At 43.6% G+C, this 23356-nt stretch overlaps 1 protein-coding gene across 1 annotated transcript in view; it reads right to left on the reverse strand.

Moving 5' to 3' along the window:
- The window catches only part of GTF3A (general transcription factor IIIA), a 49513-nt gene extending 26466 nt beyond the window's left edge, over positions 1-23047 (reverse strand). The window contains exon 1 of the mRNA XM_070380821.1: positions 22865-23047. Coding sequence (XP_070236922.1) covers positions 22865-23047 — 183 coding nt within the window. The remainder of the gene's footprint in view (positions 1-22864) is intronic.
- Between the last annotated feature and the right edge of the window lie 309 nt (positions 23048-23356).

The raw sequence follows: 23356 nt of genomic DNA on the forward strand, positions 1-23356 counted from the left end.
TACAGATGACTCACGCCTTAATTATTTGTGACCTGACAGTGAGCCATTAGGAGTTAGTGTATTATTCACAAACTAAACAGCGCAAGACTGGATACACCCAGAGCCCCTCTCAACCACCCCTGCCCAGAGATCCAGCTATCATGAGGCTTGGCTCCGGGTCCCTGCAGCATAGCTGGGATTCCTGCAGTTTGGGGGGAGGAAAACTGTCACCTGTCTGTCTTGAGCTGGTCATGTGTCACGATTGCCGCTTCTCTGGCTTTTAAATTATAACCTACTGTGGGTTTAGCTTTGCTACCGCCCACTTAGATCAGGGCGAGTTGTCTGGTTAGCTCTGCAGTGTGTAGGGGTATGTTAGCATCTGTTTAAACTTCTGGTCGTAACACAGCAATGCTCCAAAGCAAACCACCACCCACACCCCTACTGCAAAGTTTAAAATGAGCATAATTCTGCTGAATGTATCTGAGGGGCTCTTTCTCTGTGTCATATGGAAACGGATGGAGGGAGGTAGATCAGAAGGGTTTCAGCTTGTCACAGTGGCCTGTGGTCTGAGTTCTGCAAGTCTGGCGTTACATTGCACCAGTATGTACAGTCATAGGCAATAGGTATTAAGCAACCAGTTCTCAGGGGGTAAAAATGTGTGTGTGTGTGTATAATGTACTTAATATATAGGTTTATTATACACTATTATTGCATAATTATTATACATTGTATAATAATATATAGGTTTATTATACATTATAGGTGTGTATATAATAGATGTATAGACATGTGATATAATTTACAAATTTTTAAAAAGTATGTAATTTTTTTAAACTTTAAGCTTTTTATTTTGTATTGGGATGCTGTTGTTCAATCACTAAGTCATGTCTGACTCTGAGACCCCAGGGACTGCAGCACGCCAGGCCTCCCGGTCCCTCACTGTTGGGGTACATAGCTGATTAACAAGGTTGTGGTAGTTCCAGGTGAACAGCAAACGGACTCAGCCCTACATATACATGTATCCATTCTCCCCGACACCCTGCTCCCATCCAGCCTGGCACATAACATTGAGCAGAGTTCCACGTGTTATACAACAGGTCTTTGTTGGATATCCATTTTAAATATAGCAGTGTGTGCATGACCCCTCAAAGTCCCTAACTATTTCTTCCCCCCAAAAAATATGTAATACTATTGATTGTAAATTCCATTTATCTAGTTGAGTCTCACAGAATGCTGTCCGTTAATTTTTGTTGCACACTTGAATCCACAGCCAACCTAGAGGTGCCACTGATGAACAAACATAGTTCCAACATAACTGTTAGTTGCTATTTTTGCTCAAGTGTAAAAGTAAAACAACAAAAACTATCAAAACTTCAGTTATTTATCAGTGATGTGTGTGTACTCTTTACCACGTCAGATAATATTTTCATATACTGGAAGGATACATTTTGAATTTTCCAGATACTCACAATTTAACAGTTATACACATAACATACTTTCTCAGTTTAATCTGCAGTATTAACATTTCCTCCATCACTTTCTGAAGTCTAGACAATCAGCAAAACAATAAATCAAGCCCTGATACGTAATCAAGCTCTGACTGATTTAACAATGAATCAAGCGTTTTGCCAGTTTCTATGGTGCACACACTCTCACCAAGGCTGGTTTCCACCTACTGATGTGACATCACTGAATGTGGGGTTGATAAGAGATGCCCAGTAAAGCATCCTTATAGGGTTTCCACAATAATCCAATGACCTCAAGAATACAGATAAATAGTAAAGTGCAGTAAAAGACAAGTAGTAAGTGATCAACTTTGAATATACCACCTTCTTTTCTTACACGATTTATTGTTCAGAATGACTCTTTAGGGGATGTCCCTGGTGGTTCAGTGGTTAAAAATCTGCCTTGCAATGCAGGGGACACGAGGTCAATCCCTGATCTGGGAGCTAGGATCCCACATGCCGCAGAGCAACTAAGCCCACACACTGCAACTTAGAGAGCCTGCCGCAGCAAAAAGTCCTACCCGTGGCAATGAAGAGAACCCACACACCACAACTAAGCCCCAAAACAGCCTAATAAATAAATGTCTTTAGAAAAGAATGGCTGTGTTTAATAACTGATTTGGAAGGTACCGGGAGGTTCTCAGGCGCCTGTACCAGCTGGCCCGGCACACCTTTGTGTCTGCGGCAGTGAAGGTACCTGTGATTTCAGAGAGGCTCTTTATTCTTTCAGACACAGTGACTGTGTCCCGTTCTGACTTCTCTCAGCTTATAGTTTGGCCGCCTCCAAGCCTGGCCCACTCTCTTTAGTATTAGCCCTCACCCTCGTCACTGTCGCAGGTCCAGTGCTCACCCCACGACCAGGACCAACGAGCTGTGGCCACAGAGCCTGTCTACACAGGCTGAACGGGCAGGTCTGCACTTGCAGCCCCTGCGGGACGCACAGACCCTGCCATAAAGAGGGCTAGCAGCAACATGAAAATGAGGATGCGAGTGCCAGCCAGTGACTAAAACCCTAGTGCGACCATAAAAACCTGCCCCGGGTTACGTCTTGAGAAACAAGGTGTTGGCTTTTAAAGTGTTTAATTTTCTCTCCCTTAAAAACTTAACCCAGAACTTTAATTACAGGCAGATCATAAAACTCAGATTCCAATATCAAAGGACACGTCCAAGGATATGTGTGGATGATTCATACATCTCGCAGTGTTTTATCAGAGGACTAAACGTCGTTTTTCGCCCGTGTGACTGCACTGGCCCTTTTATTGGTCACGTGTGGAGTTTATTTTTTTAAGTTTTATTTTTTATAATAGCTAATTCTTTTCTAAAAAACCAACATTCAATTACTTTTTTGGCTGTGCTGGGTCTTCGTTGCTGCACAGGCTCGTCTCTAGTTGTGGGGTGCGGGCTTCTCCTTGCGGTGGCCTGTCTTGTTGCAGAGCACAGGCTCTAGAGTGCTCCGGCTTCAGTAGTTGCGGCACGTGGGCTCCATAGTTGCGGCTCCCAGACTCTGGAGCGCAGGCCCAGTAGTTGTGGTGCTCGGGCTTAGTTCCTCCGAGGCATGTGAGATCTTCCCAGATCAGGGATTGAACCCATGTCTCCTGCAATGGTAGCCAGATTCTTTACCACTGAGCCACCAGGGAAGCCCATATCTAATTCTTCATGAGGTCTTAACATTTTTTTCAAAAAGGGCCCATCCATGTGAAAATATAACCAGACAGAAATATTTTCTCCATCTCCCTCTTCCAATTTCTTATTGGATTGAGCCAGGATCCTGCAGAGGAGGGCCTGACATCTTCCTGCCCACCCCAACCCCGTCCATCCAGATTCTTCCAGACTTGCTCCTGGGCTCTGTTTCCACCATGTGGTGTTCCAGGAAGGAAGTACCATAGACTTTGAAACTATTCTCTTCTCAGAAGAACCTTCACCTCTGATCTTCTTGGGAGAAAATGTTTTAAAGAAAACCGATAAGCAAATCGTTAATTTGGAGGCCATAACTTTGCTGACAAAGGTCCATCTAGTAAAAACTATGGTCTTTCTAGTAGTCATGTATGGATGTTAGAGTTGGACCAGAAATAAGGCTGACTGCTGAAGAAACGATGCTTTCGAACCGTGGTGCTGAAGAAGACTCTTTAGAGTCCCTTGGACAGCAAGATCAAACCAGCCAATCCTAAAGGAAATCAGCCCTGAATATTCATTAGAAGAGCTGACACTGAAGCTGAAGCTCCAATACTTTGGCCACCTGATGCAAAGAGCAGACTTATTGGAAAACACCCTGATACTGGGAAAGATTGAAGGCAGGAGGAGAAGGGAATGACATAGGATGAGATGGTTGGATGGCATCACCAACACAATGGACATGAGTCTGAGCAAACTCCAGGAGATAGTGAAGGACAGGGAGGAGTCGCCAAGAGTCGGACACAACTAATCGACTGAACAACAGCAACAATACTACAGGAAAGATACGTTTAAATAAGTGCCTTCTATTCATGTTATATATGAAGTAATCAGTTGAATAAGAAAAATTAAATCAATTCTTCTTGACCTAAGAAGCCTGGAGCCTCACAGCTTTCTGTCTTATAGGCAGGGGAAACTGCAGCCTTGAGATGCAGCAATCTGGTTTCCAGGAGGAACTGGAGAGGTACGGGTGCAGGTAGCACTGGCTAAAACACAACCGTCACCCACAGTCTGAGCAACCTGAATGCCGACAGCATTTACGTGCATTCAAATGGACCCTTTTATTTGTGCCCAGATGGCGTATTGACAAAACTGCCTTCATGAAAAGGTCTTTTGACGACAAATGCATTTTAGTTTTGGGAAGAGGGGGCGTTTCTTGTTGGGCATGATTGATAAGGTTTAAATGTCCCCTTTCTTCTGGTAAAACCAGCTCTCAACTCATCTCACACGGGGAATCTCAGGGTGTGGGGAGTGATGGACTGAGAGCCTGGTTTTGAAGGTTGTCCTCATCTCCGAGGGGCTCCCGAATCACGCCTCTGGGGTCTCCTCCCTCTGGGTCCCCCACCTGCTCGTCCATGTGATGGGTATCCTAACATAGCAATGGCTTCCATCTGGTTCCTAGAGAGGCGGTCAGTCCAGCAAGACAAGCTGAGTGTGTGCGTGCCTTAGCTGGAACTTGCTGCTGCCTCAGCCCAGTGAGGGTGGGGTTTCCACAACTGGCCAAGAATGTAAAACTGGTTGTTTGAACCGGGGACGCTTTTATGAGCTTATGCAGGTGTCCAGTGTTGGACCACAGTCTGTATATTTATCTATAAATACCAGAAGCCCAAGTTCCCTTCTGAGGCTGGGGGATGAGGAGGAAGAGGGGTGAAGCTGGACTTCCTCCCAAGAGTGAGGAGCTGAGCGAATCAGTCTATTAGCAGCGCCTTGTGGGGACCAGCCATGAATCCCAGGATGTTATTCACTCACAAGAGATTGTTGGCTGAGTCATACTTCACCTAAAGTAGAAAATGATTCTCTGATATATGCCCCAAATAATTATAGATGAATGGCTAAAGCAGTTGGAATGAAATTCTTTTTAAAATGCTTCCATCTATATTTTGGTCAGATTTCACTTCTGAGAATAAACGTATGTATTGTGGAAATGACAGCCTAAATTAATAAAAACACAGGAAAAAACCTGTAATAGAAACTGGAAATTTCTGTAACTTCTGCCCAATCCAGAAATTTGGGAGATGTTAGATGAGACATCACCTATAGGACCAGGAATTGAGAGCATTTCCTAGGTATTAGTAATAGGTTTGGCTAAATAGGATTGAGACCTCTGGTCACCATTTTCAAAGAAAGAATCACTCTGACTGCAGGGACTAACACACAACCTAAATGGACATTTAATGAACATTTAACAAATAAACATGTTTGATGCTTATGGTAACAATAAGTGCTTTACATATTTGGATCAGTGCAGTAAAATAACTGTAGGTCTGTATCAGCCATGAGATCACTGGTCTAAGGTCCAAAGAAAAATAATACTTCATATCAGTGTGTTTACATGTTAGATGTAATCAGGGCTCTCACTCTCTCCACATATATCAGCATATGTCATATTTTGTGCTTTTATTTTGTTGGATTTTTTCCCTTTTTTTTTGGCTGCACCACATAGCAGTTTGGGATTAGCAGATGCAAACTGTTGAATATTACATGTGAAGTGAAAGTTGCTTGGTTGTGTCCAACTCTTTGCAACCCCAAGGACTATAGAGTCCATGGAATTCTCCAGGCCAGAATACTGGAATGGGTAGTCGTTCCCTTCTCCAGGGGATCTTCCCAACCCAGGGATCAAACCCAGGTCTGCAGCATCGCAGGAGGATTCTTTACCAGCTGAGCCACAAGGGAAGCCTGAATATTAGAGAATAGGTAAACAACAAGGTCCCACTGTGTAGCACAGGGAACTATATTCAATAGCCTGTGATATGCCACGATGGAAAAGAATATGAAAAAGAACGACAGTGAAAGTTTTAGTCATGTCTGACTTTTTGCGACCCCACGGACCGCAGTCCTCCAGGCTTCTCTGTCCATCGGGTTCTCTAGGCAAGAATAGTGGAGTGGGTTGCCACGCCTTTCTCCAAGAGATCTTCCCAACCCAGGGATCGAATCCCCATCTCTTATGTCCCCTGCATTGGCAGGCAGGTTCTTTACTACTAGTGCCACCTGGAAAGCCGCTTAAAAAGAATATATATATGTATGTGTGTGTGTGTGTGTGTGCACACGCATGGGCACGTGCTAAGTTGCTTCAGTTGTGTCGACTCTTTGACCCCACGGACTGCTGCCTGCCAGGCTCTTTGGTCCATGGAATTCTTCAGGCAAGAATACTGGAGTGGGTTGCCACTTCCTCCTCCAGGAGATCTTCTTGACCCAGGGATTGAACCAAGGGCTTCTGAATTGCAGGCAAATTCTTTACCATTGAGCCACCAGGAAAGTCCAGTGACGTCTTCGTGGGACTAAAGTCAGCCAGGCAGGACTGTTTACATCACAAGCACTACAAACCAGGGTTCATCTTCTCCACAAAGAGCTGGTTGTTAAACGTTTACCAGCAGACTGTTGGACACGCCTAACTGAGATGAGGACTGAAAAAGAGCATTTTCAGATGGAGGGTGCCAAGGACTTCACCGATGAGAAGATACTTGAACTGGGCCTAGCATGCAGAGGAATAATGTCTGGGTTTGGAAGCATCTCTTCAAGGACTTTGCTGTCTTTTGCCATTTTTAAAATCAGTCGGGTATTCATTTTTCTGCTTCGGGTTTTGGAAGAAATATGACAGTGGGAACAGACCTGTGAGGCACTCAGTATCCTCCTGAGTGTCCCTCTGAAGTCATAGCGGAAGCACAGAGTGGCGACCTTATGCACAGGGATCAAACCAAGGGAGCTAACTCTTAGCAGAGGATTTTTAAGGTGAGAGGAGTACAGCAAGAAGCTGATCAGGGACTTCCATGGTGGTCCGGTGGCTAAGACTCTGCGCTCCCAACGCAGGGGTTCTGGGTTCAATCCCCAGTCAGGGAACTAGATCCCACATGCCTCAGCTAAAGATCCCACATGCCACAGCTAAGCCCTGGTGCAGCCAAATGAATAAATAGACATTTTAAAATAAATAAAGAAGAAGCTGATCAGCACCGCAGATAGAATTTTCCAATCCTGGATATTTTCCTGTTCAGCTCAACCTAAACTACCCAAATGACCAGAACAAATCTTATCCATCAGAAATTATCAAATGTATTAATTTGCATTAAAAGAAAATAAGTTTCAGGGGTAACATAGGGGTAGGGGAGTAAGAAGTATAGACTATTAGGTAAAAAATGAGCTACAAGGATATATTGTGCAGCACAGGGAATATAGGGAACATTCATAGTGACTATAAATAAGAGAATAGCCTATAAAAATTGTGAATCACTATACTGTATACCTGAAACCTATATAATATTGTACAGCAACTATACTTCGATTTTTAGAAAATAATAAAATTTTTTAACTAATAAATTTTTTTATTAAAGGATAATTGCTTTACAGAACTTTGTTGTTTTCTGTCAAACCTCAACATGAATCAGCCATAGGTATACATATATCCCCTCTCTTTTGAACTTCCCTCCCGTCTCCCTCCCCATCCCACCCCTCTAGGTTGATACAGAGCCCCTGTTCAAGTTTCCTGAGCCATACAGCACATTCTCATTGGCTATCTATTAGAAAATAAACAAATTTTTTAAAAAGAAACGTTCCTTCAAGATCATGTGGCTATAAAAATCAAATGAGCTAATTCCACATTGAAAAGTTTTTTCAACTTTAAAGTTCTATATTCAGAAATATAGAAACATTAAAATATTTGTTAAAAACTTCATAGGAGGGTCTACATTCTCCATTCATTTTATTTTCTTTATGTTCTAATTACATAAATTGCCGTTAAAACAATTATTGAACCATTGAATGTTTATAAAGGACTCTTGTCCAAATAAGATGCTATGGACTCTTGCATGTACATGAACAGTCATATATAAATACTAAGAGATCAATGTTACAGCCATGAAACAGGAAAGGGAGGCAGGCTTTTTTGTACACCCTCTGACAGAGGATTTCTAGGCAGCTGGAGCATCCGGGGAGATTACTAAAACTACCTATATTTGACTTTGGCAGCTTTTTAAAAGTCAGAAGAGGCCTTTGCAGAGAGCCGTAAAAAGTCATTACATATGCAGAACAATTGAGGCCTGTCAGCATCTGGGAAGGACACACATCTGTCTCTGTTCCTTTTCCAACTGTCTCCTTGAATGGACTTTTATGGAGGTGGGGGAGGTAGGCGGTATCGTAAATATCCTGTCCTATTGGAATCCCAGCACTCACAATGGCCCTGTGATTATAAACACTGAGATGCTGTTTAGGAAAGAGGTGCACTCAGCTAAGCAGAGATCTTTGTGTCAGTGGCCTCGGTGTGGGCCACAGGCCAGCTAATCACATTACCGCAAAAGCCAAGAGGTGGCCCGCAAGACGGTGGAATAAAGAGGAGGGAAAAGCAAGACTAATCTTGTTACAAGGAAAGCTGAGAGAGACACTGTGGTTCCAGAGCTGCTGGAAACGCCCCGTTTTCCCAGGGCTGGGTCACCTGTGCGTTGGGGCACTAGGGCTGGGTCACGGACTTTGTTCAGCCCCCAACGCTGGCCCTTGTGGGCTCACTGAGACCTTGTCTTCAGGGTACGATTTTTAAGAAAAGACAGACCCTACCCCTCTACATCAACAGCCTCTGGAGATGCTGTTTTTCTTCATCATCCTTTTTTCGGTTTGCATGCATGTGTGCTACGTTGCTTCAGTCGTGTCCAGCTCTTTGCAACCCCATGGACTGTAGCCCGCCAGTCTCCTCTGTCTGTGGGATTCTCCAGGCAAGAATACTGGAGGGGGTTGCCATTTCCTCCTCCAGGGAATCTTCCCAACCCAAGGATCGGACCCACATCTCTTACGTCTCCTGAAGTGGCAGGTGGATTCTTTACCACTAGTGCCTCCTGGAAAGTACTATTCCCCAAGCTGTCTAAAAGGACTAAGTCCTCCAAAAACTTGAACACAATGTCAAACTTTTTGTGTCTTCTGCAACCTTGAAGAAAGAAGACAAATGAAATCTGAGGAAATCCACTAGATCAGTGTGGATTTACAGATCTCAGACTCAGTGTGGTCCACAGATCTCTGGGGGGCCCAAGACATTTCCAAAGGGTCACCCAGATCTCTCTTTTTTAACTGCATACCTGTGGGAGGCTGGCCTTTCTTATATGCTTCACCTCAACCAAAACACTGCAACAAATTGAAGCAAATATGAGAACCCAGCTGTTAAAGGGATCTGCAAACTACAAAGCAAGACATGAAAGAGGTCTGCAAAAATGGAAAACAATGATACCCTTCTCACTGTTTCGTTGTTTAAGAAAATATAATTATTTTAAGTAAAATATCTATGTCAACACACAGAGGATTTATTTACTGTTACTTTTAAGTTAATTAATAAAACTTTTTATATGTCTGGGTGTTTGTTTCAAATATAGTATATATGAAGTAGATTTAACCCGTATAAACAAAAGCTCTTTGGGATCCTCAAGAACTTTCAGGAATTTAAAGAGGTCCTGAGATTCAAAAGTTTCAGAATTGCTGCACTAGGAAGACATGAAAATACTAAACTGTAAACATTGCTCATGACTCTAAACCTTAATTTTGAAGATGGCAGGCTAACTTAAACACTTGGACAACAATAGGGATTTTCCTCAAACTGTTCTTGAAACCTTCTAATGCCAAAGCCTCAGGTCAGCCTTTGATTGAAAACAATTGACGTGCCAAGAATGAAGAGGTGTAAGACCCCCCTCAAGATAAGTCATTCACCCACGAAGACGAATCTGGAGACCCATCGGAGTTGTGCTGTGTACCTGGCCCCATCAGTTTCACTCTTCACTGACTGAAGGACATCGAAATTGGTGGCAGTTTGGGACTGTTACAAACATTTGTTTATAGGGTTTTGTGTGAATGTCAGGTCTTTATTGCTGTGGAATAAATGCCCAGCAGTGTAATTGTTGGGTTGTGTGTTTCATTTATGTTTAGTTTCTTAGGCAGCTGCCAAAGTGGTTCCAGAGTGGTGCCATCTTATGTTTCCATCAGTGAGTTTCTCTGCAACTTCACCAGCACCTGGTGCTGGTTTTACTTTTTATTTTTGCCATCCTGGTCAGTGCGGAGTGTGATCTGATTGTGGTTCTAACTTCCATTTCCCTAATGGCTAACGATGTGGAGCACATTTTCATGTATGCTTATTTCCCATCTGTGTACCTTCTTCAGTGAAATGATTTTTGCCTATATTTTAATTAGATTGCTCAATTTTTTTTTACAGTTGAATTTTAGGAGTTCTTTATATTCCAGATAGCAGGTTTTTGCTGCCTATATGGTTTATAAATATTTTCTCCCACTCTGGAGTTTGTCTTTTCATCCTCTTTACGGGGTCTGTTGCTGAGCAAAAGTTTTAAATTTTGAAGTCAGATTTATCAATTTGTCCTTTTATGAACCATGCTTGTGGTGTCAAGCCTAAGAATTTTGCTTTATCCTAGATCCTCTCCCATGTTTTTCCTAAAAGTTTCAGAGTTTTACATTTATAACTATTACACATTTGAAGTTTGTTTTTCTGTCAGATGTGAGAATCAGGTCAAGGTCCCTGTTTTGTTTTTTGCCTATGCACTGGTAATTGCTCCAGCACCATGTTTTGAAAAGGTTATTCTTCCTCCATTAAGTTATTTTTACTGCTTTTTCAAAAATTAATTGTTTGTGTGTGGGTCTACCTCTGGGTTCACTGTTTCATTTCTATTGATCCACATATCTGTCCTTCCACCAATATCACACTCTCGTGATTATTATAGCTATGTAATAAGCCTTGAAGTCAGGAAGACTTGGCAATGGGTCACGTTTTGAATATTTATTTATTTAAGCTGAGTGCTTAGTCTTCACATATAGTAAGTATATTGTAGAAAGCATCTGAGCTTTCTTTTTTTTTTTAGTTTGCTGCATTGGGTCTTACTTGAGTCATGTGAGATCTTTCATTGTGGTGCACAAACTCTCTAGTTGTGGCTCTCAGGCTTCCAAGAGCACAGGCTTGGCAGCTGCGGCCCTTGGGCTTGGTTGTACAGTGGCACATGGGATCTTAGTTCTCCAACCAGAGACGGAACCTGCATCTCCTGCGCTGCAAGGCGGACTTCTAACCACTGGGCCACCAGGGAAGTCCTTGCATTTTCTTAATATCTTGTCTATGACAGCAATTTAAGTTTTTCTTGAAATTCACACTTTTCCCAGATGCTGCCATTTACTCTGTACAGGTGAGTTTATTGCTCTGAATCCCAGTGTCCTTGTCTGTGAAATAGGGGAGAACGGTCCATCATCCTTGGGGGTTTGTTCCTGCTTCACAGGAAGCCCTGCTGGTAAGATTGCTTGAGATTACCTGTGAAATAGACTGGCACAGTCCCAGGTGTGCAGTAAAGATCAGGCGCTCCTTGTTTCTCTTTGCTCAGAGTAATTCTGTAACTTCTGCTGATAACACGTCAAATTGTTCGTTGTATTTCTGTAACTGGCTCTTGTTTCTCAAACCCAGTGCCATGTGAAGTACTAATACTACACATTTCTTTTGTAATAATCTCTAATGCAGGGGATATGCATGTACTATATTAAAAAGACTCTTGCTCCTTGGAAGAAAAGCTGTGACAAACCTAGACAGTGTATTGAAAAGCAAAGACATCACTTTGTTCGCAAAGGTCTGTATAGTCAAAGCTATAGTTTTCCCAGTAGTCATGTACAGATGTGAGAGTTGGATCAGAAAGAAGGTTGAGCACCAAAGAATGAATGCCTTCAAACTGTGGTGCTGGAGGAGACTCCTGAGAGTCCCTTGGACTGAAAGGAGATCAAACCAGTCAATCTTAAAGGGACTCAACCCTGAATATTCATTGGAAGGACTGATGCTGAAACTGAAACTTCAATACTTTGGCCACTTGATACAAAGAGCTGACTCACTGGAAAAGACCCTGATGCTGGGAAACATTGAGGGCAGGAGGAGAAGGGGGCAACAGAGGATGAGATGATTGGATGGCATCACTGACTCAATGGACATGAGTTTGAGCAAACTCTGGGAGATAGAGAAGGACAGGGAAGCCTGGAGTGCTGCAGTCCCTGGGGTCGGTCAAAAAGAGCTGGACACGACTGAGCGACTGAACAACAACAACAACACATTAACCAATGTCAAAATCTAGAAAGGCAGCCTAACCTGCGTTTCTGACTGGCTGACAGCTGTGATGATCTGATTTTTGAAAGGACTCTGCCTCCCACATGGCAAATCATACGGGCCTCCAGAGCCTGCACTTGCAAAGTAAAATCACTTCCCTCATCACTCAGTCTTCTCCTCCTTGCCCTACAAACATGCTTCAAGTGTGAGACAGGAGTTTTATTCTAAGTACAAAAAAATCAATATACTTAGAGTTTGCTGAATCTTCTGCTGTGAGCTACAGCTTTCTCTGTTTTATGTTTTCTCTTTACAAAGCATTATTTAACTTGGACTCACAGATGTCTATTTGCAAACTGTTAATTCAGCGAAAATCACTGCTGTTGACATATTTAGATATTTTATTCCCTTACATATCTCTAGTTTCTCCAATATTCTTTACATAAGTATGAGTTATATGGTCCAGCAATTCAGTGACATTACAATTATGCCCACGATGGCTGTTATAAGAGTGATATATAGATTTTTATAGACAATACAAAGGAAATTATGTTTCCCATAAACATTTAAAAGCCCTTTAATTAACTTTTTATTGTAACCTTTTAAATAAAAAAATATGAAACCTATCCAGCAAGGTATATACATGAATATCCAGTTTAATAAATAATCATACATTGTATACCTGTGCATTCACCAATCAGGCTGGTAAACAGGACACTTCCAGAACCCCAGATGTCTTTATGTGTCTCTTCTCATTCATTTCCCCTTCTCACCAAGATAACTCCCAGCCTGTCTTCTATTCTGCTGTCCGGCTCATTGCGACCCCATGGACTCTAGTCCACCAGACTCCCTTGTCCATGGGATTCTCCAGGCAAGAATATTGGAGTGGGTTGCTATTTCCTCCTCCAGGGGATCTTCCCAACCCAGAGATCAAACCCGGATCTCCTGAGTCTCCTGCATTGGCGAGTGGATTCTTTACCTCTGAGCCATCAGGGAAGCCCCCACCTTCTATGATGATTCAACAACTGATCCTTGAGTTTAGCACATGTATACTTGTTGCTCTTCCTATTGTTTTCTTTATTTTAACATTTATGTATGCATCCTTTAGCAACAGTTTATAAACAGTGTGTATGCATTCTTGTTACGCTTCTTATAGCACTCTTTTGTAATATTCATCCATGTTACTGAATGTAACCATGGATACTTCCTCTTCATGGCTGTAGAATTATCTAGCCTATCAACGCTCAACTGCCTACTGCTTCTGACACCTGTATGTTTCCAGTGCTTCCTTGTTGGGAGCAATCTTGTTGGCACATTCATTTGTACTTGAGTCCAGGGACCCATGTGCACGAATATCTCTGAAGCTCGATTTGTGGGTCGTGGCATTTGTATGTATCTTTACCTTCAGTCATAGCAGGACTATTTTACCAAGTAGTTATTTCTATTAATGTTTGACAGGTAATATAGGTAGCCAGTACTGAATTTTAAAGAAATAAAAGGGATATATTTGTTTTCCTCCTTCCTCACATCAACAACCCAGTTCTATCTGTATTTTTTCTTCAAAACAGACTGCAAACATGATAACTTCTTGAGAGCAGTGTTCAGATACTCAGTCAAGAGAGGGGGTCAAGCTGCAGGATTGAGAGCTAGTTTTAAACTCTGAACGAAATTCACCTCTCAAGCGTTGAAGTGTGGAAAGGGTAACTTAGAGGGTCTGTGGTCTGCAGTCTACAGCTTTATTTCTAAAATATACATTGCTTATAAATAAAAAGAGTTCCATAAAAGTGACATTTATGATATCTTTTTCAATTTGTCCTTCTGAAACACTTTGGAATTTCAAAGACCCCAAACTCTGAGCAACATGGTAGGCAACCAGTTAGAAAATAGAGAATTTGAAACCAACTTTTCGGGAACTCATCTGGTCTGTAAATCAGGGCACACCTATCTACATTGGACCTTTATGTCCCAGAAAAAGGATATAGTTCAGTTACAGGTAAATGTTTAATGGAGAAAAGGATTAGTTCATGCACCTGGCCCTGGGCTGAGTCAGTCGGGTAAATAATGCAAACATTTTCTCCTTACTTCCGTCCTCTGCATCCTGGCTTCTGACTGCAAATTTCCTTATGCAAAGCACCCACTCTTTGCTGAAACTTACTTTTTTAAAAAGTTTCATATTGCTCCACGTTTCAAAACCTTTAGAACTCGAAATCCCTTTCTCTTTTTTAAACTATTTATTATTTCAAAAATATATAAAAATAAGTAGAATAGTAAAATGAACCTCAAGTCCCCACCACCCAGTTTCAATAATTATCAGTTTATGGTCAGTTGTTTCATCTATATCTCCTCCAGCCACCAGGATTACTTAGAAGCAGATATAAATTATGATTTAATCTGTGCTACTTCACTATATTTCTCTAAAGGATAAGGATTGAAAAATACCCTTTAGTACCATTACACACAGGATTCCCTGGTGGCTCAGTGGTAAAGAACTCACCTAGCAATGCAGGTGACAGGTTTGGTGTCTAGGTCAGGAAGATCTTCTGGAGAAGGAAATGGCAACCCACTCCAGTATTCTTGCCTGGAAAATCCCGTGGATAGAGGAACCTGGAAGGCTGCAGTCCATAGGGTCACAAAAGAGTCCGACATGACTTAATGACTAAAACAACCACCACCATCACACACACATTGACAATAATTCTTTATAATTTCATCAAATACATAGAATGGATATTCTCTTAGTTTGATACTAACTTTAAAAAAAATAATTCTTTGTTTGAACAAGGATCTAAGCAACATCTATGTATTACAATTGTATAAATTCTCCTTAAAATTTTAAAAATATGGTTTGTACACAAGCAAGAACAAGGAAAACCCTGGAAAAGAGCAAAGACCAAGAGAAGAAAGGCTAGCCTTACCACACATGAGAGGGTATTATAAAGCTTCTATAATTAAAAGTTTAATTTTGGCCCAAAGATAGGCAGACAGACAGACCAGAAAAGAAAGTCCAGAAATTGATCCAATTGCATGTGAGAATTTAGTATACCATAAAAGAGACCCTGGGAGCTCAGGCGGTAAAGAATCCACCTGCAATATAGTAGACCCAGATTCGATCCCTGGGTTGGGGAAGATCCCTTGGAGAAGGGAATGGCAACCCACTCCAGTATTCTTGGCTGGAAAATTCCATGGACAGAGGAGCCTGGCCAGTTATAGTCTGCTGCTAAGTCCCAGCAGCAGTGTCCAACTCTGTGCGACCCCAGAGACGGCAGCCCACCAGGCTCCCCGTCCCTGGGATTCTCCAGGCAAGAACACTGGCGTGGGTTGCCATTTTCTTCTCCAGTGCATGAAAGTGAAAAGTGAAAGTGAAGTCGCTCAGTCGTGTCTGACTCTTAGCGACCCCACGGACTGCAGCCTATCAGGCTCCTCCATCCATGGGATTCTCCAGGCAAGAGTACTGGAGTGGGGTGCCATTGCCTTCTCTGAGTTACAGTCTATAGGGTCGCAAAGAGTCAGACACGACTGAGCCGCTTTCACATGCTAAAGGAGACAGCTCAAATCCATAAACCAGAAATGGGGGAAAGTTCACCAACTATGTTTTCAAAATCAGAAGTAAGAAGAAGTTAATAAATTTGCTTACATAAACGAACAACAGGGAAACAATTTTTACATGGCATATAACACTGTTACAAAGTAAAAAGACAAAAGACAAATTAGGAAAACCATTTGCACTCGTTATCACAGGGAGTTTTAAAGGTCAAAAAACCTATGGGAAAATGGATGGGAAATTACATGGTTCACAAAGACAAGGTTCACAAGGTTCACAAAAAACATGGTTCACAAGATAAGAACTACAAGGGGCGCTCAGTCATGACAAAGTCCTCCACCTCACTCATATGGAGAGAATCCCAAGGTAAAATCACTCTGAGATACAGTTTCTGCTGGCAGCTTGGCAAACATGCAGCATTTCAACAATATACAATGTTAGCTAAGCTGGGAGGCAATGCTTCTCATACATTTATGGTGGGAGGGGACCTGGGCAATGTCTCGAAAAGTTATCTATGCCTTTCCTCTTTCACCCAGCAATTCCCCACCTACAAAGGGATCGTCCAAAAGTACACGCATCAAAATATGAAAAAAAATATATGCACTACTTGCAGTAACAAAAAGAACTCAAATGGCCACCAGGAGAGGACTGGTGGAATAAAATGTGGTGCTTTTAAGCTATGCAGCTTTGCAAATGATTGAGGAAGATCTCTTCATATCATGGAAGAATCTTTAGGGTATACTGTTACTGTAAAAAGCAAGGCAGAGAAAAAAGTGCTTACTACATGCTGCCACTTGTCTAAGGAAAGAAGACATATGCTGATTTTTAAAAGGATGAATCTGATGGTTTGTAAACAATATCTCAATACAACTCCCAAAAATAAACAAAAGCATTTTTAATTAAAAAAATTTTTTCTTTACACAGAAGCATTTTAAAATGGAAGAAAGAAGTCGTAATTCTTTAAATGTTTACCAACAAAAGAATGAAAAGGATAAGCTGAAGGGTACAGGGATAAAGGCAGACTTTTTTTCATACACTGCATTCTCTAGAATTTACTTTGGAGCCATTAAATGTTTTTATTTTTTTGAGGATCATTATTTTATTTTTTCTTAAATTTAATTTTTATTTTATATTGGAATATATTTGATTTACAATACTGTGTTAGTTTTTAGGCATATGGCAAAGTAATGCAGTTAAATTTATACATTTCTTTTCAGATTCTTTTCCCATTTAGATTATTACAGAGTACTGAGTAGAGTTCCCTGTGCTATACGGTAGATCCTTGCTGATTATCTATTTTAGATATAGTATGTATATGTTAATCTCAAACTCCTAATTTATCTCCCCACACCACCTTTCCCCTTTGGTAACCATAAATCTGTTTTCAAAATTTGTAAATAAGTTCATTTGTATCATTTTTTTAGACTCAACATATAAGTGATATATGATATTTGCCATTCCCTATCTGACTTACTTCACTTAGTACGATCATCTGGAGCTACAAACTATTTTATGGAACTTCACAAAACAAGATTAAATCAAACAGCAATTCCTACACTGTAAGCTGGCCGCAAATCCTCAGTGGGATATGCCCAAAGGACAAAAAGACCCAGAAGCCAAGCCTCCTGAGGCTTTCAGTCAACATGCTGTTGATGGTCACACTCGTACTGTCATTCTGAGACTCGTGTCTAGGTAGTAACATGCGTGCTTCAGTGGAGTCCGACTCTTTGCGACCCCATGGACTATAGCCCACCAGGCTTCTCTGTCCATGGAATTCTCCAGGCAAGAATACTGGATGGGGTTGCCATTCCCTTCTCCAGGGGATCTTCCTGACCCAGGAGTCAAACCGGGGTCTCCCAAGTCTCCTGCATTGACAGGTGGGTTCTTTACCCCTGAGCCACCGAGGAAGCCAGAGAGTTACGCAAGACAAATCAAATTATGCTGGTGTTTTGAGAACTTTTCACTGTGATTGAAAGAAGACACAATGTAAGACTGACAAAGCAAAATTCCTGTAAATCTTGGATTTGAATCCCCGTATCAGAGGATTTTATGATTATTTAATCTTTCCTAAAGAACACATATTTTCTAGCTCTGTCCATGGAAAAGGCCTACAAACAGAGTGACCCACCTGGTGGTAATTACCCCTCCCAACACTCAGACTGTTATCTCTACACGGCATATCCCGCTAAAAACAATCAGGAATCCTTGGAGAAATGGCCCCTTGCAGATTTGGGCCAGGAAACCTTTATAGATAAGCTAGGAAACTATCACAGGCTACTCAGGTCAAAGCTAGGACAAATGAAACATATTTTTATATGAATGAAAAGTGCAGTGGGTTGAAAAAGGCCAAATATGTTTAAGCCCCCGAGTTCTCATTGATACAAGAGCCCACCAAAACAATAACTCATTTGATTACCTTTGGATGATATTAAGGAACAAAATCTTTATTCTCTTTTGAATTGCTGAATCAGGGGACACAACCAAGTATTTGTCCCTCTTTTCCTATATGATCTGGACCTGAGAGAAACCAAAGGAGTGATGACAGCATTCCATCTAGTCAGTGAAGAAGGAATGATAGAATATCACCATCTTGCAACTTGCAATTTAATTAATTGCTAATTTAAGTAAAATTAATAAATCTAGATGATGATTATCAGCGGTCAGTTACATTATACAAAAAGAGAAAAGCATGATACATTTGCTAATGGATAATACATTTGCACACACACCCCTAACCAAGCCTCTAGAACTGGAAGTACAAGGGGCAGAAAAGCATGTTAAAGGACTCCCACAAGAATCCCATCATCAATATTCAGCCTGCAAGAAACTCTGAAAGAAAAATAACTCCATTTCTGGTGAAGGTAGGGTGCAGTTAGGGGAATGGGGGGGCGGGGACCTAGAGATTAAAAGACACTCAAGAGACATATATGCCAATGTATGGACCTTATATCTTATATGGATTCCAAATCAAACAACCAAACTGCAAAAAAGTATTATTAGGCAATCAGAGAAATGCAAACGTTGGCTGGTTATTTGATACTGAGGATATGATTGTTCATTTTTTAGGTACGATATTATTGTGGGGTTTTTAGAGTTCATTTAGAAATATTTATTGAAATGTTTACAGAGTTTGAATTATCTGGGCATTTGCTTCAAAATAACCTGGGAGGAGGGGTAGTGTCAGAGAAGATGAAACAGGCTTGGCCATGAGGAAACTGGGTGGGCGTAGGTGGATGGGGGTCATGATATTGCTCTCTGCGTTTATGAATATTCTAGGGTGTTCAGCGAAGACTCAACTTGCCTGCCTGCTCAAGACTCTTTTTAACTCAAGCAAGGCAGATGGCAGTACTGGGTCCCTGGAGGGGAGTTTAGACAGAGCAGCAGGGTGGTCTCAGTGCTTCCCTTTGAGGGGGCCACCTACCAAGCAGGGCATGTGGGACCAGGCACAGATCCTGACCCGTACAGAATGACCAAGCACTATTAGGAGCTGGGGAGGCGGGGGAGAGCAGGAAACACATCTAGACCTTCCCATCACAAGATAACAAATCTCAAATACCTGGATAACAATCTCAGCCCAGCACTGAGATGCGTGACTCAGATACCAGGAGCAAAGGAGGGCAGAGTTGCCTGAAGAATAAAAGACACCAAAAATCCAGCTTGGCCTTTATCTACTAGAAACTGAACTTTCTCCCTCTGCTCCCAGCTCTGCCTGCCATCTCCTCCCCTCACCCCTCCCACACCCTTGCCTCCCCACTTCCTCTCCCCTCCCTCTTCCTCCCTTCCCCCTCTCCTGCCAGCATCTGGGGGTCTTTCTCTGGCCCTGTCCCTTCTCCGGGATTCACACCGAATCCCTCCTGTGGAGGCAAGTCCTGTGTGCCTTCCCACAGCGCCTCCCACACCTGGGCCAGGTGCCATTTCCTTCTCCAAGGGATCTTCCTGACCCAGGGATTGAACCCAGGTCTCCCGCATTGCGGGCAGATGCTTTAACCTCTGAGCCACCAGTACCTCAGAAGGAGATTGTATTTGGAGACAAGTAGTGGCTCATGTGGTAAAGAGTATGCCTGCAGTGCAGGAGACCCGGGTTTGATCCCTAGGTCAATGCCCTGAAGAGGAAATAGCAACCCACTCCGGTATTCTTGCCTGGAGAATCCCATGCACAGAGGAGCCTGGGGGGCTACAGTGCATCAGGTCACAAAGAATTGGACACAATTGACACTTTCACTTTTCTTTAAAGATGTGATTAAATTAACAATGTGTGTGTCCTCAATCACTCAGTCATGTCCAACTCTTTGGGACCCCCTGGACTGTAACCCACCAGGCTCCCCTGTCTGTGGAAGTCTCATGGAAGGCAAGACTACTGGAGTGGGTTGCCATTCCCTTTTCCAGGGGATCTTCCCAACCCAGGGATTGAAGCTGCATCTCCTGCATTGCAGGCAGATTCTTGACCATCTGAGCCATGAGGAAAGACCAGAGCTCTGCTCTATTTCCCCCGAATTCTTTGTGCCTTTAAAATTATCTGCACCTTTGGTATTTGTCTGTGGCTAAGGACAGTGCCATTCACTTCTGCATCTCCACTGCCTAGTACAGTCCTAGCCCATGGCAGGTACTACATGAATGAAGTCCTAAACCAATGTTGTTTAGGATATATGGATAGTGAAATTGAATGTCGTTGGTTCAGGAATTCAAGATGTTTCTTAAATAAACAAGGAGATCTCATCTGTCTTTTTGGTACTGCCTGCAACGCAGGAGACTCTGGTTCGATCCTGGGTCTGGAAGATTCACCTGGAGGAGGAAATGGCAACCCACTCCAGTATTTTTGCCTGGAGAATCCCAAGGACAGAGGAGCCTGGGGGCTACAGTGCATCAGGTCACAAAGAGCTGAAGACAACTTAGTGAGTAAAGCACCGGGTGTAGGAATCCGAGATGTTTCCTAAACAAACAAGGAGAGCTTATCTATTTTTTTTGGTACTTCTGTTATCATAATTTCCATTTTTCAAAATTTGGGAGGTGTGATACTAAATCTGTCTCACAGGGAAGAGGGGAGGGCGGGAGGGAAGGAGAAGCAACGGAGGAGCCCCATGCACACCACCTCAGAAATCCTCATACCCAGCCCAGGGGCAGGGACGTTCTGGTCCTCATTTTATAGATGAGAAAACAGAGTCTTGGAGATGATGCCAAGGGTCCAATGACGAAGTTGAGGAGAAGAGATTTAAAAACCAGCTGTTGGCAGAGGCCAACACAACACAACACTGTGAAGCAATTTTCCTTCAATTAAAAATAAATAAGTTTGGAAAAAACCCAGGGAAAGTTTGTTATGATATATCCCATCCAATTTCTAACGCTTGATTGTCTTTTAAAATATAATTTGGCATTAGTTATAGTAAAATCCCACGGATGGAGGAGCCTGGTGGGCTGCAGTCCATGGGGTCACTAAGAGTAGGACATGACTGAGCGACTTCACTTTCACTTTTCACTTTCATGTATTGGAGAAGGAAATGGCAACCCACTTCAGTGTTCTTGCCTGGAGAATCCCAGGGACGGGGGAGCCTGGTGGGCTGCTGCCTATGGGGTCGCACAGAGTCGGACACGACTGAAGCGACTTAGCAGCAGCAGCAGCATAGTAAAACAAAAAAACCCCCAACTGTCTAATTGCAAAGCCCACACCCATTCCCTGCCCTGTTTTCCCCCTGCACAAAGCGTTGGTGTTTCAGGACCACAGGCACAAGATCCCCACGGACTCATTTCTCTTGAGATCTCTTGAGCGGGTGAGCTGCCTGCCTTTGGGTTCTCTCTGGTCATTGCCATTTGGAAGACTCAGCTCAGCACTACTTCCACAAATGTTGCCAAAGAGTCAGCAGGAAATTTTAAAGGGGGGGAAAAAAAACAAGCAAAAAACCCTGCTGCATCTGTTCAGGAGCCTCCAATTACTCATCTGCTTTATTAATATGAACGTGACCTCGGTGTGATTTTTTTTGCAGAAAAGCCTGGCTGCCTTTCTCTCTGAGCACAACCCACGAGGCCCTCTGACCTCAGACAATATATGTCCGAGAATCGCCTTGGCTTTCCTTGGTACTGCCGCTCTTCCAAAGCGCCCCACTACATGGGCTTCTCCAGGTGGCTCAGCGGTCAAGAATCTGCCTGCCAATGCAGGACACATGGGTTCAGTCCCTGGGATGGGAATATCCCCTCGAGGAGGGAATGGAAACCCACTTGTACGAGTTGGACACGACTTAGTGACTAAACAACAACAAAAACAACAACATCCCATTACACGGATCCCTGGGGAAAATTAATCTGTTAAAAAACAGGAGTGAATACATGTATACAATTCCCTAACGCGTCCCTGCCTGGTTGCCTGGCCTACGGCAGGTGCTGGTTACATCTGTCGAGTGAATGGAGGGTCCACACCAAAATCTCAGGGCTGGACGGTCAGGAATGACCACCTTCAGCCTCACCTTCACAAGCATCTCGCCTCACCACCCATGGCTACATGGAGCGCCCCTGAGGAATGTTGCTCCCCGGGTGAAACCTGCCTCCTGACACCTTTCCATGCTGATAAGTTGGGCCTAAGAGGCATGTCTTCCAGGAACAAGTGCCCTTCAAACCCTCTTATTAGTGCAACCCCTCAAGTCCATTATAAAGGAATTTGTAGGGGAGTGGAAGGCTGCCTCTAAGATCTCCTGGCCTCCGGCCATGAATCTCTAAATGTCACAGAGCCCTGGCACCCTGCCCTCTTCCCCCTGCTCCCCCCCACCCCCCAGCCTGGAATGCAGGATTGTCCTCTGGCCCGGTGGGGGAGGGCACCTGCCTCCCCCTCCCCCCGCCCCCACCCCATCCCTCCACCTCTGTGGAGCCTGTGATGTTTGAGCCCGGCTGGCCTGCCGGCACCCAGGACGCCAGGCAGTGCAGGCCAGGCACACCCCCATGGCTCCCCCATTGATCCCCGGCACCTCGCGGGCCCTCGCTGTAAACGCTTTTATTTTCGCTTCAGTTTATGGCCTCCCCTTCCCAAGGATCACAACTTGTTTAAACCAGCTCTAAACAAAGGCTCTGGTGATTACAGACCCGCGGCTGGTTTTACGGGGGTCTCCCTTTGTCCATTTTCTCTCTGTCTTCCTCCCTCCCCACCCCCGCCGCCAGGCACTCGGTTCTGCCAGCAGATCGTCTGGATCCCCTCAGCCCTGGCTGCTCTGACAGGCGGTAGGGGGGTGGGGGGGACAGTGAAGCCACCAGGAACCTGCGCATCCCAATCGTCCTGAGCTTCAGCCAGGTCCTCAGCTCCCCTCCCAGGAGTGAGGGGCCTCTGGCCATGTCCTCAGTGGTAGGGGTGGGGGAACCCACCGGCCCAGACCTCGGCACTTCTGTGCCCCTTCTGCACCGTCCTGGCCAACCCCACCCTCCACCCAGCTGGTGCGGAGTCAGCCAGGGCCGGGAAGGAGCCAGGACCCTGCTCCAGCCCCAGGCCTGCCTGCTGCGGGATGTCCAGGTCAGCTGCCCAACCTCCAGCCCTGGCAACTCCCCAGGCACAACCTGCTGGGTGGGGAGCATGGGCCCAAGCTGGTGTCCTCCTAGTCTGTAACTGGCTTGCTGCTTCTGTGCATGCTCAGACACTAAATCATG

This window comes from Bos mutus, chromosome 12 (genome assembly GCF_027580195.1).
Source record: "Bos mutus isolate GX-2022 chromosome 12, NWIPB_WYAK_1.1, whole genome shotgun sequence".
NCBI classification, from domain to species: domain Eukaryota; kingdom Metazoa; phylum Chordata; class Mammalia; order Artiodactyla; family Bovidae; genus Bos; species Bos mutus.